General features: G+C 43.8%; 2 protein-coding genes across 2 annotated transcripts in view; both read left to right on the forward strand.

The window, feature by feature from the left end:
- Positions 1-19,228, forward strand: part of LOC126564342 (actin-binding protein IPP) — a 389,363-nt gene that overhangs the window by 187,286 nt on the left and 182,849 nt on the right. The window lies entirely within an intron of this gene.
- The window catches only part of LOC126564368 (zinc finger and SCAN domain-containing protein 5A-like), a 66,728-nt gene continuing 66,370 nt past the window's right edge, over positions 18,871-19,228 (forward strand). Inside the window, exon 1 of the mRNA XM_050221396.1 lies at positions 18,871-18,913. Coding sequence (XP_050077353.1) covers positions 18,911-18,913 — 3 coding nt within the window. The 5' untranslated portion in view covers positions 18,871-18,910. The remainder of the gene's footprint in view (positions 18,914-19,228) is intronic.

Genomic DNA, 19,228 nt, shown 5'->3' on the forward strand with positions numbered 1-19,228 from the left:
CGAGGATTTTCACCACCCGGTGCATAAACCCTTTAATCCTTTGGCCTTGTCAACATCGCACGTCTAGAAAATCGACCAAAAACGCAACATGTAGCAAAGCACGGTAAAAACACGGCTACATGAATCGAGCGTTTTTGTGTTCTTGATATGTTGCTTCACTTTCGTTAGCATGTCTACTTTTTTTATAATTTTACATGTGTGCTTGCTTAGTCATGGACATGTGGCTCTTCTATATTTTGATAAACTCAAGTGAACAGATATGTTGGGGGAGTGTGTTTGACCATCTTAGCGGGATTAAAACTACCGAGATTCCCTGAACTAGACAGATGTATCGTTAACATTGACGTTCTAAATCGTATTTTCATAGATAAAATTGAATCTATTGAATAAAGAAAGAGCTTGAGGCCCCACACATTTCTTGACAGCAATGGACGCAATAGAGCATGTGACACTTCAGTTTACCGATACGAATTACACCAGGGTTAAAATTATTTAACAAAATAATGTATCATATTTTGTTTGTTACATAGTTTGTTAAGTAAAACACAAAACAAAAGTTATTCGCTTCAAATTAAAAGAGCGTCGACTTCGAGCTCATCCTTCATTACTGGCTTTGACGCTGGTTGTGTCCACTACTCTACCGTTGAACAAATGCAACCCTCCCTTTCGAGGACACTGGAAAAAAATGCGAAAGCGCCACATACACCCTATCGCTCATAGTAAGAAGGGTGTTCGATCAACGCTTCCCCCTGTCACTTTTGTGGAAAAGACGTTCTCACGATCCGGCGAAAATCTTCGCACTGAAAGGAAAGATTTTTTTTTATTGTTACCTTCAGCGAGCGCGGTCCCATACACACACACATACACCATTCCGATACATCGTCGTTTGCCAACCTACAATCCACCCGATTGACCCTACCCAACGATACCACCCGTGCGTGAGTTCCTGCCATGATGTTGTTTGGTTGACGGTAAGCAAACAGCATAACTATGCACCCCTCCTTGCTATGGCACACACACATACACACAGAATAATGTACTGAGTTGGTATAAGGGGTTCGGTTCGATAACGACGACACATATTTGAAGGAATTGCGTTCGATGTTATTCGATCATCATTGTTAAAAAGTAATAGGAAAAAATCTTTATTCTCACCAAGTGAATGCTGTAAGCTATTAAGAATTAACATGTTTAAGCAAAGCATATTTACGATAAGAAGGATGTATTATTTTATCACACCTCTTCACTTACGAGTTGAGCTCTTTGTGTATCGAATAATTGAAATTTGTATAGAAAAATCTAATTCCAATTTAGTATTAGCTAGTTATCTAGCCATCGTAAGTCTACATTACATAAGGTATTTCTGTCACGTAGGTCACTGACCACATAATAAGCTAAAATGTCCTTTTAATGGGTAAACCAAGGAACTCAAACTCTAGAGTCGGTCGGACAATTGCACAGTACAAGAATTTAATTTTAAAATAATCTTTAAAACATTCTCAACACGTTCTGTTCTCAGATCTACTGTTCCAGGTGTTTTTTTAAGATCATCAGTTCAAATTGATCTGTAAAATGTAAAATGTAAATCTGCTATTCAAATGAAAACCCAATACAAGAAGTTCATTTGTAAGGGACACAGAGTAATCGCTGTGTAAAGAAATACAATAACTGATTGTTTTTTTGTAGTCGAAGGAAAAATCCTAACAAAAATCTCAAAATGAATAACTCGGAGATTGCATGGAGCAACAATGTAAAATATTTAGGAGTTTAATTAGAGAAAAGTAATAATCAGACCCATCGTTCTGTTCGCGTCACCCGCATGGCGAAGCTGTGCTCTCTCACGCATAAAGAAATTGCAAGTACTGCAAAACAAATGTATAAAACGAATTCTCAACCTACCCCCGTGGCAGAGCACTGATTTGTTTCTTTTTTTTTATTCATAAAGGACGGCCAGGCCGTATTGCTTACAATAACTTAAAAGTAAGATACTCCTTCCATCTTTGCTGGGAGACATTTCCTGCTCCGAGCCGTGAAAGGGCACCATATCCCGGGTGTGCTCGGTTGTTCCGTTGCGTATATTCCGTCATACAAATCCTAAGTCGTGTTCATAGCGAGGATCTTATCGTGTGAGGGCACCTTATTCCGGGGTATGTGTGAGCGTTTCCATGCTCGTAGTCCTAATGACAGCGGAGGTCTTGATCGTTTTCCATTTCGAAGGTTCCTTGATTGTGTCCGATCATGAAGTCTCGTTCGTGTCCTTCTTCTTCCCGTCAATTGTTTGTCCATCCATTGCATAGGCCGATGCAACTTTTCCATATGGTACCCAGGCAGAGCACAGTTGATATTCATAGAATTTCAAATTTGCCAAGCATTGCTGAATTTTTCAGAAACTGCAAGTGTAAATTTAATTGCAAGTGTGTAAGAAGAATTATCCTTCCGCCAAGGCAAAGGACTGCACAAACGGGAATTATTATTTGAACTGTTATCTTCATTTTTGCTCTAAGCAAACTTTTTTTTCTATTTCTTTAGTGTAAGGTAAGATTTCCGTAGCTTAAAATAGTTTTAACTGTGATTAGTTAGTTATAAATAGGTTTTTCCTAAGATAGGTTCAGCCTAGGTTATACTTGAAAAATATCAGACATCGGGGGTTTTTTGTCAAAATTTTTCCCAATGGTGAAATTCTCAAAAATTTACAACTGCACACCGCATCAAATGGCTTCACCCAACACAGTTAAAATGCTTCTACTACTGATTTCTTTTCACTGAAGCTGTCCAGTGGCAGAAGCGATAGCGATTGAAGCCTACACACAGTAGACATGAGTTCAAATCCCATCCACACCGTTCCCCGGTAGTGTGGATTGATACACCAATCACTCTTAAAACGTGATAATTGTACAATCGTTTATGTTGACACGCCTAAAGTTAGATTGCCACCTCGAGTAGAATTTTGAGACTAGAAGCTCGCAAGACTCTGTACATTCCTAAGGTAAAAAATAGGGTTAAACGATCTCCAAGTCAACTGCATTATAAAAACTTGTGATGCACTACTTTTGATGTGCATAACAAGCTTTTTTGCTGGTAATGTAAAGCCCCTTTCAACTGTAAAAATTCTTGCATCAATAATTTGATTCCAGAAGCAGCAGACGTTCCCTGAGATAATGTAGTATAGGAGCAAAATACAATAAATATTGAAGCGAGTTTATGGAAATGTCATGGAAAATTAATAAATAAGATAAAAAACACCAAAGTTTGAATTAAATTTGACATCCGTTGCAGATGTTTCTCAACAAACGATTAACTTAAACCATCGGAACGTCAATTTATTTCAGCATTAACAACAACTTCTATAAAGAAACCGTTTCCGAAAAGCTTCAATACTACTACGCATTATGGTAATAAAATCTATCAAACCATCAATGATTAATGTTTCCAATGCGGCCTGCGAGCATTTACGCAGTTACTGACCTTGTATGGCAGATGCGTAGTCTACATCTGTTCACCACACTTTACATACCCTCATAATGCAGCATCCACCGCTATTGTTCACTACGGGAAACTTGAGTTGATGCGTTTATTGCACTTTACATTCACGAATGCAATTATGATGCAACGACTTGATGGCCGAATTGATTTGAGCAAACGCTTCATTTGGTCGCCTGCGTATAAATTGTGCCACCCTCTTTCTAGAACGATGCACATTTACATTTAATGCACCCTCCACCGGTGCGCAGAAAGAAAAATCACCCATGCACCCAGCTGCAGAAATCAGAAGCTTCACCAAGTGAAAAAAGTTAAATGCATCTCGGAAGGAAAAGAAGGACATCATTAAATACTACGCATTGCTTTTTCGAGTACAGAATAGAGCGTTACAATCTTTGCAAAGTCTGCTAGTGTGCTCAAGAAGGGACATTTCGTCGGGTGAAAAATCCTTCTTCAGAATTTATGTACACAGCAAAAGCGGGACAAATTCCTCCAGATGTGTAGTTCAAGAAGCTCACCACCACACCACGCTGGTAGTCGAACCCAGCCAACGTCCTTCGCCTTGGGGTGGTTACTGTATGCGAAGGGTGGAAATTCATCCCTCCGTGAGTGAATCTTACATTCCCACCACTCCTTCTCCCCCAATCAACCATTCAGCCAGCTAGTTCTGCTTACCCAGCTGCACCGTTCCGGCGAGCTAGAATCCGTAAATATTAATTACGCCGTCTTTTATTCGCGCGAGGTAACTGCGCCGGCGTCGCTTCTGGGATTGCCCCTTCTTCTCCCTTCTTGGCTACATTCTTACACGCACCAATTCGTCTTCCATGACGCAACTTACCTTTGCCCGTCGGATGCCGTAAAGCCGAAAACGAACTAAAACCCACCAGGGGTCTGCGTTGGGATAGCGGAGGATGAATTTTCTTCCCAAATTTCCCCCTTTGCGTGCGCACGCACAGTATAAGTAGTCCGGGCACAATCATCTTACCTGTTCCGCTTTGCATCGGCTTACCGGTAGACGCTTCCTTCCTTAGCATTCGGAGCTCTATCGTCCCCTTTTTCCATCATGCGGCGAGGACTGGTTCCGATATTGCGCCCGACCCCTACGGAAGTGGCATTAAGGAGTCTCCCTTGTTTTCTATACAACGCCACCCTACCTCCCGCTAACGCCACCATTTACCCGAGTCACGGTAAGGACCTCGACGATGCCGTCCCTTTCCCGAGCCGAGATTTATTTGTGATTGCTCGAACGATCGAGCCACACCTTGTGGGAAAGTTTTTCCTTCACGTGCGCCAGGGTAGGGATGGTAGCATTGCGAAATGCGCGAGGTGTACTGACTTCCCGTTTCTCAACATCTTGGTCGCTCGTTTTTTCGCCTTCACCGTCGGGCGTTTGTTTTCGTTGGGGGACTCTTCCGCTGCACAGCGGAGGTCCTTCGAAAATGCATCGAAATGTTGCCTCGTCGACTGGCCTCTCGCTTTTCCCTTCCGTCTCTGCAGCCAACCGATTTGTTAGGGTTACGAACCGAAATGTGACTCCTATTGCGAACGCCTGGGAAAGTGGGCAGATGTTAATGCTGACGAGCCAAGCGATTTACTTTAATGCAACTCGTCTCAGCTCAGTATTTCGATCGTTCATGATTTTGTTGCTCTTGAAACATGCGATAATCATCCTGGGATGCGCTTAGGCTGTCGGTTTTGCTCGAGGACCATAAATCCCGAAATCTACTCCGCGCACTTTCATCTCCGAAAGCGCATACCATAAACTATTGATTAAAGTATCACGGGACGAATTTATAGCAATGCAATCCGATGCAAATTCCTCTTCACTCTTCTACACACACACACCCTTTTCTTTCGCCCATCATTTCGTAAACGCTTTCGCAGCATAATAAACTAATCGCCCACATACCATTTCCAGCCCGATAACAAGCTGCGTCGGTGGTCCAAATTGTAGGTCCTGCGTGCGCATTTGCAGAATACAGACACGAACTCCAACGCCAAATACCTGCGCAAACTGTCATCCGTGAGATGATGAATAAATTACCGCTTCGTACATTTACCCGTACCGACCAACTCATCACGGGCAGGCAGACACGACTTAGCCAGCCAAAGATTCGCTTGGCATGGGAGGGAAATTGCTTTGCTTCCCTCTCCAAACAACGGCTCGTCAGACGGCGGTGGTTCCGTTGCGTGGATGACTAGCGCAACGGAAGCACCGCCGTTGGGAAAGGGTGTAGGCGCGAATTCCTTTCTCGCTTTTGGTGGGCGTTTCGTCCCGACGCTTACGTGGAACCGTGGGTGAGTTAATGATTTGTCATTTATGCCGTACAATGTACACTAATTCACACCCTTTGCTTGCATGAGCCGGTACTGCTTGTCAGATGGACAAAGGCAGCAGCTGATGTGTGCAGAGTGGAGTTGCATTTGAAGCTATTCAGTGCGGTACTGAAGGAGGTTCCTCATTGTCTGGGCGATAGTATAATTCTGGAATTCCATACCAATTAGCAGGTGACACTGTGTTTGAATTGTATCTGCGTGGTGACTAGGGAAAGTGAAAATCATTGAATAATCTCCCAAAAATCGTTACCTCAAAATCCCAGCCTCTCCAACAGCTGCTGCATGATTAATATAAACCATTTTATTTTAACTACATCTTTAAATTGGCCCTAATCGGCAACATTTTCACACGGTTGACATCCTCCTACACACAGCATGGAGCAAAAAATAAATAAACATAATCGCACTTTTTTTTGTGTGTGCAATCTTATAAAAAAAGAAACATTATTGAATCATATTTCTTCGACTTTATGTGCTCCATAAATCATCTCAGAGCGGGAGGCGGGAGAGTATCTAGGTTTGTGACAGAAACTGAAATTTAAATATAAATGTTAAACACTTCAACAGGCTCACCAGATTCACCGCATCTTCACACCCATGCCATAGCCATTCCTCCCCCTCGATCAGCGATCGATTATTATCATGATTATTGTTGTTCACAGGTCTGGCCTGGCTGTGGTGTGTAGCGAACTCCAAACCTCTTTTGTCGCGTTAGTCGAACGCCTCCGCCCGGCGGCTTCGCTAGACCAGCTGGCATCTCCGAAACGATCGACGGTTCGCTCGATCATGCCGTCGCAAGCCAGCCTGTAGAACCGTCTTCAATATTTATACACTCAATTAACGCCGAAAATATGCGTTTGCGGTAAATCCCGATGGTTTCTGAAAGGCTTACGTAGAAATATTTTCATACCACCGGCTATGAGGATGGCCCGCGGATAACATCGCCGCCCACGTGCACCACCCAAAGCGGCAAAAAAGTATGCAGGATTGAGAGAAGTTTCCTTTTTTTTTTTTGGCCATTTGAATTGAACGGATCACTGCCAACAATCAAACTTCGGTGAGATACCGATAGTCACCGTCAGCTTGTCTCGCACGGCTGTCGTTGGTCGTGGCATTCATCGAAAGGCTGCGATATCTTACCGGAGAAATCACATCTCAGCCAAACAAAAAACCGTACAGTGGGTAAAGGTGATGCTGCTAAGTCGTCTTTGATCGCCAGGTGTAGATCATTCTGTGACGTGAAACGATTCGTAGGTGGAGAAACGGAACAGCAGATTAATGATTAATGAAGAATTGGACAATCATTTCCTCTGATGGACAATATAATGTCCAAGCTCAGTTCATGTAGAGACCCATTTTAATAGAAACAAAAATGTGAATTTAGATATCTAATGTTATCTTCCCAACATTTAAGGCTTTTCGATTGATTAAGAATCAATGTTTTACTTAAATTATGAACGAAAAATGTCAATGTAACAAACAGTATCTTCAAATGTTTCATAATATAATATCTTTCCTAAATAATTATCGACACTTTATATAATTCAAATGAAAAATCACTGCATCCTAACGACTGTTCGTAAATTGGTCTGTTCTCTCCCCCAAGACGACATCATGACAACTTCATTTGTCCATCCCGAGATCAATCCACAGAAAACCGCTTGATCGTTGGGATGGAGATTGAGGATCGTACCGCGCTCTTCCCAGCTTCTTGCTGCCCACAACAACTCGCGCTTAACGTCTCAATATGCGAATCGGTCAGCGCTCGAACACGCTGCACCATCAATCAGTTTCGCCGTTTCGCCAAACCGACAATAAACCCATTCAAAGCCTGCCGCCTATCCGTCGCATCGTGTGCGGCTTCGCCCTCTTCGTCCTGGTGACATTACGCCCGATAGCCGTGCCCAACGCACCGTACACGCGGATCAGCCTGTGATCGTGGACTACGAAAAACGGAAAATGAAATATGCAAATGCGGTCTGCAGGCTCGCAAGCAAAAGATTTTGTGATTGTGAGTGTGTTGAATTGTTGTTTATCGCCTGGGAATAGATGCTTATATTTTCGCCTGTTGCTTAAATTTTACCGTCCAGCGTGGTGCTAAATTGATGCTGGGCCTTATCGTGGGGCGCGTTAATATTTTTAAGCCTTCCGATTGACGCGCGGCCTGCCGACTGTTTGATGGGACGTGATCAACAGCGAAATCATATTATGTTTTATTTTGAAATATCAACTGCACAAAAAAAAAAAAACAAAAACAAAAACACAAAATCCACGCATTTGGGCAGCGGTATGCTCGCCCAAATGCAGCACGTTCAACTCAACGGTGCAAACGTTGGTCGTCGATCGTGCCCGATGCGTTACCAACGACCTTAAGACGTGCGATCAGCTGTTCTGATCAGAGTTCGGACGAGATTGAGAGTGTTGAGTGAGCCTTTGTGCGTTCTTTGTGCCTTTTCCTTCGTCCTTTGCTATCCGTTTATACCGGCTTATTTCGAATTCATTTCTTGCTCTTCCGAAGCTTGGTCTTAATACAGCTTTTCGGCGACTTGATGTTTCATGTAGCAATTAAAAGCATTTGAGAGTGAACGAGCTAGAACGCACGAGCTTGACACATTTACGTGCAGATCAGCTCGAAATGCTGCATTCGAATTTGCCCTTTAAACTTGATTGTGCAGTTAAATGTAACATTGCTTTGTGTGAGTGTCATGCAGTTGCCGTCGCGGGCATTAATCTGTTTCTTTTAACGTATGGCTTACGTTACCCCTGACAAAAAAAAGTGGATGTAACAAACGAAGGAAACTGCAACGTAACACCGGTCGGATGGGACAAAAGACATTGGGTTGGGACTTTTTTTTTTTGCTTCCTGATTGCAAATAACGTCCCTAACTGCAATGGATTTGAAAATTCGATTTGTTTTTCGGTAAGTTAAGTAGAAAATTTCTTGTGGGTTTCTCGTTACGCTCGAATCATGCTCTGAATGCACAGCTGATGAATGAAGTCAACGAGCCAGTTTGCCTACCGCTGTAGCCGCATTTTTGAAAATCTAATTGATTGTAGAAGAAGTGAGAATGCCTTAATGTCAAAAAAAAGTTTTGAAAAAAAGTGTTTCATTTTATTTGCTCTGTTCTTTCTTTCCGATTTCCTGTCGGATATATAAATCAAGGAGACCAGAAATGGTAAATCAAGTCAAAGTTGTAGTGCAAAAAATGAAGAAGAAATTATTTAACTATACAAAGAATCGCATGGTCTATTACAATTCCAATACTGCCTAACAACTTCCTAACAGAAAACTTCCTTAAGAGCTATGATCAGCTGTTACGCAAATAAAACAACTCATCCACCAAGACGCATATGCTCAAACCTACCCAAATATTGACAGGGCACGTGCTATACTCGGTTACAAAATTGCGCATAACCTTCGTACACATTGGTGCATTATGTTTGAGGACTCAAAATCCATTACCAGCTGGAAAGGATCGTTGCCCTAAAGGTACCCAAGGCACTCCATTGCGATGGATGATTCGTATCATTTGTTCCGTTTTCTTGTAAGACGGCGAGAGAATGTCTATCCGACCGTTTTCTACCTGGAACTTTACCTCGATGCTGATGCATCGACATGATTTAATTTCTTACTTCTGGATGAAGGTGCGCAACTTCACCCACGAGGAAAGGACGTTCGAGGTTCGGACCTCTTTGCGCCAAAGCGTAACAAATCCGTAGCATCAATCTGGTATAGGGACATTACCAACGATGCAATCATGCTCATGCTTGGCGCAACAACAAAAAAACCCCATGCCTTGAGTCTTTTTGCAATCGTTCGTTCAGCTGCCATTTAAGCTGCTTTCTTGTGGTCGTGTGCTCATAATTTAGATTCCGGATTCCTGATCTTCATTCTATCCGCTTCATCGCAAGTTTTGTCTTGGTTGTGGCGCAGTAATTTTGGAAATAATTATCTTGATTTAGACTGACCTGTGTTTCAAAGTTATTTTTGAGATCCAAGGATAGAACTTAGTAAGAATTGCTGTAAAATTTGAAATGGTTTCTACATAATCCTTAACTACGCTGATGATTTAGTCGCTTTCAAACTCATCCTCTTTTCCATTCATCAAAGACACATTGCTATCTTTGCATCCAGTACATCCAGCGGCGATCGTTACAAAAGACAAATTGTGTAAACAAAGCTGATGACACGCTTACCGAAACCCTCCACATCCGTGGGCAACTGCTGTTCCGCAGACAATGTGCCGCCATCGACTTCCCATTCAGCCCGTCCTCGGGATCGATCCTTTTCTACCTGGCCGACCGTCTGACCGGCATGTGTCCGACCATCAACAAGCATTGCGTTATCGATTTTACAATTTGTAGCCTTCCGTAAGCTGTCAAACAGTGTGCGATAACAAAAAGGTCCCAGCGAGGCAAAAGAAGAAAAAAAAACAACCACCAAAGGATGTTTATCGGATCGAATCCTCCGAAGCTGCTGACAGCTTCCAACCGGTCGGTCTCGTTCTCGATCATTGATCGTCCGCACGACGCTCGACGATATGCCGGACGAGAGCATGGCCACCGCCCGGTTTACGCGGCGAGCGATGGGTTTATGTATTCCAACGAATAAAACACGATGAGCGATGATTTACGACCCCAAAGCAGCCAAACCAGCCCGCTATGATCTTCGCGCGATCTTCGCTTATTATGTGCGCAACGTGGTAGTACCGTCGAGAGCTTCGCCAGCGTCACGTTGTCAACCAGCGTGAATTATAGAAGCTGTGTGACATTGGGAAATTAAATCAGCACTATTCTAAGCGGCCTGCGACCGCTGCTGGTACCCGTGCATTAGGGCGACTCGTGGATGATTCAATGCTTAAAAATCTATAAAACAAACCTCAATCAGATGTCAGTTTGTGGTGGCGTAAAGTTTATTTACTTTTACCGGTGGTCGAACGTTCTACCGATAACATCATGTTTGGCCGATTATGGTAATCAGTGCCAGACAAATCCCAGACCGATCACCGATCGCTTCCAATGGTGATGAGAATGTAAAATTTGCAATAAAGTAGACTTGGACTTGGGTTGTAGTGGCCCTTACATTGGGGTGTTAAGGCATTAAGCAAATCGCCATCGGTCCACGGTACAACCGGTTACGGTGGTATATGGCATGGGTTGGTATACTGTCTTGGATGGGAACATAGCTCTTGGTACGGTGCGGGATATGATTTACGAGTAACCGAGCAAACCGATAATATAAATGTTCTACCGATCGGGAACACATGTTTACAATCGGTCCGACCGTCGGAGAGATAATCACCGCGAGCTACATTATGTGAGCGTTTGTTTCGATAAGCGCCGATAAGAAAGCATGGTATCGACACGCACTGATGTCGTTCACCTCGCGGGATGAAGTTTTGGGTAATTTTACTCCATTTTCGCTTTCTGAACTTCTCCACGTCACGACGTTTCGAAGCCTAGGGAGTGGCGATCGCTTAAATGCCCAATTTTCGGTAATTTATTCCAAACTTTACTACTCTTTGCTTGTAAATCAAAATGGCTACAATTTTATGAGCTAATTTTTAATGTCCAACAAATTAAATCATTTTAGGTTAAAAGATTTTCACAAGAAAATTAACTCTAACATATTCCAAACCCTTGCCAAATTGTGCTTCCCCCATGTTCGTATACGTCCTAGCATCGTACGTTAGAATTCTTTCGACCGTTCAAAGCTCAACTCACTTCCTTTGCCAAACAGTGGATCGAACATCTTTACGCCACCAAGCATCGCCCGCACCGAAATGAAGACGGAATAGCTTATCCACAAGTGTAGCAGCGGTGGAATCAAAACAACGCGTCCTCTTAAAACAGAAACCTACATTCGCCGAGATAGGAAAAAAAAATTCCTCCCCCGTGTATGTGTAACATCCCGCTGGAACCATAAAATGGATTAAAATCAAAGCAAACAGTGTGCAGAGCTGATGTGGCCAAGGTTTGGACGCGTAAATCCGTCCTTTTGGTTCGGTGATTCGGGTGATGGTTTAGCATTTCATGAGCCCATCCGTTCCATGGTCATCTTAAACGACCGAACAAATTGAATGCGTAGCATGGTGGGGGGGGGGGGGGGGGGGGTCTGTGAAGATGCTTTAATTCTCTCCTCGTGCCATGAACACAAAAAAAAACGCACGGACACCACGTCGGTGGTGGGGATGTGTGGTGGGGAGATGGGGGTGGAACTAAACGGTGGGGCGGCTAGATTCGCTACTTACACCGCGAAGAGGAATCGGAAGCCATCAAATTCAATTATCCTTAATGAATTCAAGCGGGATGCATTTTAATGCTACTACCGAAACCAGTGCGCTACAATATCTAGTATCGTTCAGTGCTGCACCTCACACACACACACACACACACACACAAATACATTCCCTACCAATGTGTATGTGTGATGGCAACATGCAGCTAGACCATCACCGGTACAAGACGTTGTAGACGGCGAACGTTTTTGCAGCTTCGTAGTAAACGCACACATTAGAATTGTTAATGAAGCACATGTTCCGGCAAAAAACACGCAGCTGAACTTCGTCGCCCAGCTCGTCTTCCTGTTTTTTTTTTTATATTTTTGAGACCAGTCGCGGATCGTAGCGGTTCCAGCTTGACCCTTAACGCTGGGCCCCACCCACCACGCTCCAGAGCCCCCGGCGGTGACCACCCGCATCAAGTCCGGCATAGAAAATAGGGTGAGAATTTCGAAACTGTTTCGCTTGCAGTCCAACGCAGCGACTGAGTCTCGGTGGTGCGACGAACAAAACACGTGCTCGCGGGTTCATTCTCGAGAGTTCAGTGCGACGCGTTGTTGCATAAACTTCGGCCATGCAAAGACGACTCGAAGCGTCGACGCACTGACGCTTTTTGACGTACGCAGGACGTATGTTTGATTCATGTTTGTTGGGGTGGTCTAATTTTATGGGACACAATTTTGTGTTTGTGTGTGTGTATTCATCCAGCCAGTCATCCAGCAAATTCTGGCTGGTACTGAACGGTTCATAACTGTCACGCGGCGACATTCTGCATAGTTCCAGAAGAAAGAGTTTTCTTTTGCAATCACTCACAGTTCAAGATGGTGTGATAGTTCACGCCGCGGGTGTGTTTCACACCACGGGTGACCGAAGAGGTTCTGATAGAAATGCCTCGAAGTCTTAAGTTGATTTGATGCAGCTATGTTTAAGAGTTGGGATCGAAACGTGAAATGATAAATAGCTTATTTCGAGGCAGAGTTTGCCAACTCACACCAACAGATAATTGTTTATTTCTTTCGTTTTTTTTATAGAGGCTTTGAGTCTTAGAGGCTACATTCGCCTCTCTACTGTATAAAAAAAAGTTGGTTTGATCTAATACAAAACTATCGTACATGTGGCTTAAATATTATGGAAAACTATTGCAAATAAAACTATGGAAACTATTATGGCATATGGTATCGGATAAGTTTAAACTATTGCTTAAATTTCTTTGTATAAATTACTGATGCGTAAAAATCGAATGAGGCGGTTCTGATGAAGTTTGTCGGATGAAAGAATTGTCGTGTAATCGGTGTCTAGTTGGCAGGTGGCTCGGTGTGTCGTGTATCCATGGCAATCGGTGAGGATGTGGTGGATGGTGATGTCAACACCACAAAAACTGCAGAGTGGAGGACTGGATTTTTCTAGGAGGTAGGAGTGTGTAAGACGGGTATGACCTATACGAAGGCGGGAAAGGACTCGTTGGATGTGGCTGCAATTGACATCTTCCCATGAAGAGGTGTTGTGCTTGATAGGACGGAGTTTGTTGCTGAGGTCTACGTTGTGCCATGTGGAGTTCCAGTGTTGGAAGATGATGGTGTTGGTGAAGCGGACCAACAGATAATGAAAATAAAACTATTGCTGATGCTTCCAACCCTTTCTAGGGAAATATTGTTCTTTTCACATCCATCGGACCTTTAACCGTTCGGACATCCATCGGACTGTTCCAACAGCTGCTACGAGCCCTGGATCTCGATGCGGTTATTATGTACATGCTTCACTATTTCCAACTTCTTCGCTTAAGAATAAAGCTCACAGTGTGAACAAATTGGGGCGGCCCGGTGGAGTAGGCGACAGCGGCGCCGGTCTTCAAACGGTAGGAACGGTGTTCAAATCCCATCCGGACCCGTCCCCCCGTTGTGAGGTCTGACTAACCAACTACGTGGTATCGGCACTCTAGAAAGTCATTTCGATGGACGGCATGTCCTTAGAGGTCGTTACGCCAAGAATAAGAAGAAGAAGATGAACAAATTATCAATGACAGACCCTTAACTGTTTTGTCATATCTACTCCAAACTATTTGATAACTCTCTAATATTTTGCCCAGTAATACAATAGATCCCACAAAAGGAATGTCATGCTTTTGTTTTCCAAAACGAAAATGCATTGATAAACAAATGTGATAAATGATAAACAAACAAAACTTTAGATTTTTCATGAAAGGTCCCAGCTACTTCCCGTAATTGTATCTCGGTGTAAAGCTGATTCAAAGACTCGTTTCATACTAGATCCAAAATTGCCAATCATAATTTGATGGCAGCAGTAAAAAGTTACTGCTGATCCGTCCAAACCGGGCTTTAAAGTTTGAACTGCGGATCCATCGACTAGACAGGAATAGCGACGAAAGCTTTCGTTTCGAATCGCTTCCGACTGGTGCACGAAATTTGGATCACAGTGCGCACCCACACGCGAGACATGCCCATAAACTAAGCTTGCATGCACCAAAAAATGTCGTAAAACCCGCACATCACATGCAGAAGCAAGGGCTCGACTATTGTAACGAGACGTGGGTTCGTGGGGCGTTTATCAATCGAACTAATGGAAGTCAACGGATACAAAAGGGAGGCAATGATGACCTAGAGCCTAGATCGGCCAATGATACCCAAAAACCCCCAAAGACAAGCGCACGAAAATCCGAGACATATCAGATTCCGGCAGCAAATCGATAGAAGTATTATGCACCATCAAGACCGGAACGGAACAGCATAACAAAAAAAAAAAAACACTGAACAACTCTCTCACACGAACGCCTGCCTGGCCTGGCCTGGTCGGAAGATAATAGAAGCGATGCTGAACACGAAACATCATCCGCTGGGCGAAGTGAAGTAATTTATTTCTGCGGTAAAACGTGCAGTTTGCTATTCCTCACCAACCGGGCCCACGACGACACTCACGGAACCATTCGGAATCGCAATCGGCAGTGGTGGAATGGGATGGGAAAAATTGTGTAGCCGTAAGCTGTTACTTTCGTCCTGCACGGCATGGGCACGGGATGTGTGTGCGACGTGATGTAAGGAGCGCCAGTTTTACGACGTTGCTTTCCACGCTGTCATACGTTGGGTAGGATTTTCTACGCCCGATTTTCATTTTCCCCTCCCGTTGCTATGAGCAACTTTTAAGGGATGAATTTAAAAATGTGAAAGTATTTGTCATGCTCGTTTGCCGAAAACCTACCGATCAGCTGCATTGCGCTGTCTCATCTAATAGCTGTACATTCGTGTGTCTTTGAAGGGCTAAGTGGTTCCCTCCTACGTTACGACGTCATTTATAGATGCAACTCTTATTTCGTCGCCTGAGGCTGTTGAGGGTGAGAAAATTTGAAGAACAAGGACATTTTGCATTGCGACGCAGAAAATAGGCAACTGAATCGAAAGGTAGCGCAAGGAGTGGTGATGGAATTTATATTACGTGAGACCAACTACAACGTCAGAGTGTCCCTCTTACGGACAATGCGTAGTCATTACGCAGCGATGAATCAAGCCGTCCAGGTCATAACGGCTGGTAGGGGTGGGATACTGTTGACATCGTCTTGTGGATCCCTTTAGCTCCTTGCTATCCTCCTCGGCATAAGTATGGCAGCTGCGTCATTAGATTTGAGATCTGTTTCTGCGAATAAATAAAGTAAATTGTATTGGTTGATCCAATATTTCTAACGAATTTGTGTAACTCCATAACTTTTAACTGCTTCTAATTATAAAGCCTTACCACTCTTTATCCTAAAAGACTAAGTGATCATAGTGTAAATATAAATCCTTTATTTGTCTATGACATGCTTTTTTTTGTCTTGCACGAAAATCGTACATAATCTCATCCACACAACCAGTTGTGAAGACTTAAGCGTAATGCGCGACCAACCCCTTAGCGCCCAAAAAAAAAAAAAAAAAAAAAAAAAAAAAAAAAAAAAAAACTGCGATCAGTTCCATCGCATAAATTTGACCAAAATCATCTTTCCCGAAAATAATCCCCATTCAAAATGGTCGTTACTTACTCCTGGTCGTTCGTCGTCCCATCCGCCCTGTTTGCTCCCGCATCAAGCAACGTCATATCAAGCACGCTTATAATCTCAGCCGGATCCCGTTTAGGAAGGTAAACGCAAGACAGCGGAACACCCAGCGATGCCCAAACAATGCCTTGTGAATAAGCAAAAAAAAAGAAGCAACATGGCATGGTAACATCGCACTCCTAGAAGATGTGCTAAACTAGCAGCTGTGCCAACTACGGGTCCTAACAGCCAAGCCATCATTATCATCCTCACCGTGCCGTGAAGATTCTCCCGCAAGACACACAAGGACTCGTACGCAGCAAAAAGGGGGAATCATTATACAGATACAAAAAAAAAGAGGGATTGATCCTTGCCGTGCTACAGCTTTTTTAGCGCCAGAGGTCCTTAAGACACGGCTGAAGGATAAAACGGTAAAAAATAGAAAAGGTGCCCATAGGACAGGACACGAACGGGCGGGTAAAAGGAAATGAAAAATGAAATCATTGCTTGGGATGGCAGGAAGGGTGTCAGACCACCGTAATGCAAGACAGAACAGACAGGAAGGATGAAAAGTGCGCAATTTCCGCCTGAATAGCGCTGGCGGCGAAGGGGTAGGCTTTTCGTTGAGGGTTCTATCCCTAAACGGGTACAAGATCAGGAAAAACCGGTCCACAACAAAAGGCGCGAATTTTCTTCGGCCATCGGCTTGTCTTGTCTTTCAGATTGTGCATGAAAGTTTGGAACAAAGGATTTGGGGTGGCTTTACTTTGGGAGGGAAACATAAATTTCCTTAGTCCCCTCTAGCAGCATACCTGCCAGCAGAATAGTTCGGTCGGTCGTCAGTTTCTGCGTGCTGTAACGCGATCTTCAAAATGTACTTCGACTCACCGCTCACACCGCTTCTCGTCGCGCGTAAAACGTGCTCCACCGGAAGCAGTAGAAACAGCAGAAACAAAACAAAAACAAAAGCGTGCCTAGCCGGCGTATTGTGTTTGTGTGCGTGCTGGCGCGTATGCTTCGGCATTCGTTTTCGACGTTCGTTCGGCTCTGTGAAAGAGAAAGGATGAGTGCGAGCGAGCCGAACAGTGTCACAAAACGTGTTTGCTTATGAGCGAGGGAGACAAGGGAGCAGCATAGACTAACGACCAGAACGAGATGCTGCGTAGTAGAGGCACTTTTGCCTCTCTTCCGCAAGAAAGTACGAGCGGGTGCTTCGGTTTCAAGCAAAACCCAAAGCTGTGGGTGAATTGTATTTTCAAATCATCGTTCTTCTTTTACCTCTCAAGCGTGCGGACGTGCGTCGTGTTCCCGTTTCCACGCTAAGTTCGTTTCGGTAGTCTAGCGCAGTAGGCGACGTTTTTTCGTTTATCGCAGGTTTTAGAAACGGGGACCTGCTTTCAGTGTTGTAGATGACAGAAAATATAATTGTAGGTGAATTATTAGTGTGTAGTAAACACGCGCAACCATTATCGAAATATTCTCTCCAACGCTGATTTCCTATTCGCGCGCTTTTCTAGTACAAGTGAGCACTGACCCGCACGTGGTAGATGCTGTGGAGCGTTCCGGCACTCGAGAATAAAACCAATAACAAATCGTACAGTCCCGGCAAAGAGTGTTAAAGTGCTGTGATTTGTGTGATCAAGGTGTGTTTTGGGGAGGATAAAAATAAAATATATCTTCCCTCAATGCTGCGAGTCCTGCCAAACGCGAAGGATACCGTTCATTCAACGTAGCAATCTTTTATTGATAATTGCACCACTTTTTTTACGAAACCGTGCCAAGAAAAGGTGTACACAAAACTTATATCCGTATGTGACCTTTTTCCTTGAAAAACGAAGCATAGTGCCGCGTATCGTGCTTGTGTGTAAAATTGCCAGGATCGCGATTATATTACGACGTACCGCAAACGTCTGTGTACAATTGCTACGGGTCTGATCGAAGTAAGAAAAAACCACCCATCAATTGCGCCCGTTATTATGCATTATCGAACCCGGTGTGCCTAACAGCAACAACAGAAGCAACAAAAAAGTAAAGGCAGAATTCTGAATTGCCCCGATATCCCCTCTAAATGACGCACCTATCGTCAGGACACGTCATGGCAGCTGTGTAAAAACATCCCCACACAGTCGAAAGCATCTTTACCGGCCAGAGGTGTGTTGGTTTGTGGATTGCTGGCACAAAGTTCTTACCAGTGTGTACGGTTGTCGTGTGTCGTTGCTTGTGTTTGATTATTCGTGTTTGAATTGAGCATTGGTTGAAAAGATGTTTTGCGTATCGTGAGCATCAGCCCATCACCTGCAATATCTCCAGTCGCGGAGATTTGCTTCCCCGGTACACAACTGCTTCTGATCGTGCGTTCGATATCGTGATATTGTGCGTGCATTGTGTCATTTGTTAACAACACCAAGAAGCATCGATAGTGTCACATCACAAGTGCTTGTCGTCCAAATGCGCACACCAAATGCAAAGCTTCAATCGATCTACGTACCTAAGTGTTGTTAGTGTGTAGTGAAAAGAAGAAATATATTCACCATCGCAAAGCCTACTAACGCGCATCGCTAATCGCGGCTTGATATCGTGTTGATCTAGGTGACGAAAGGTTTGATCTGCATTTTGCCAGTGTGTAATGAGTGTTGCTTGTCAGTGTGTGCATAAAGTTCTGTGCTAACAAGACACCCTGGGGGAAGAAAAACGACACAAGACCGGTGGTCAAGGAGGAGAAGAATATTAGCCACACATACGGCCGAAAAAACAGCCTTCATCTAGCGGAAGATATAAATTCAACCCATGCATGGTAAGTGGAAATATCATTTTTTTTGCATTAACATCTGGATAAGTCTGGGGCACATAGACGTATATGGACACCACATCTTGCCCGATACCAAAAGGACAGCACCAGCGGGAGCAAGTTTCGGGCAGATGGGCAAATTGTATGCGCGGTTTTTACACGAAACCAACGAATGCCGCCGGCTAACGAGACTCTCTTTTGGCAAACGTCTTAAATGACGAGTTTTTTATCGCAATATTTATTTGGCATAAGGAGAAAGAAGTTAAGGGTTTTATTGGAAGATCACCTCCCGCAAAGGGACAACCTTACGTACGGTGCTGC

The sequence above is a fragment of the Anopheles maculipalpis genome, chromosome 3RL (assembly GCF_943734695.1).
Source record: "Anopheles maculipalpis chromosome 3RL, idAnoMacuDA_375_x, whole genome shotgun sequence".
NCBI lineage: Eukaryota > Metazoa > Arthropoda > Insecta > Diptera > Culicidae > Anopheles > Anopheles maculipalpis.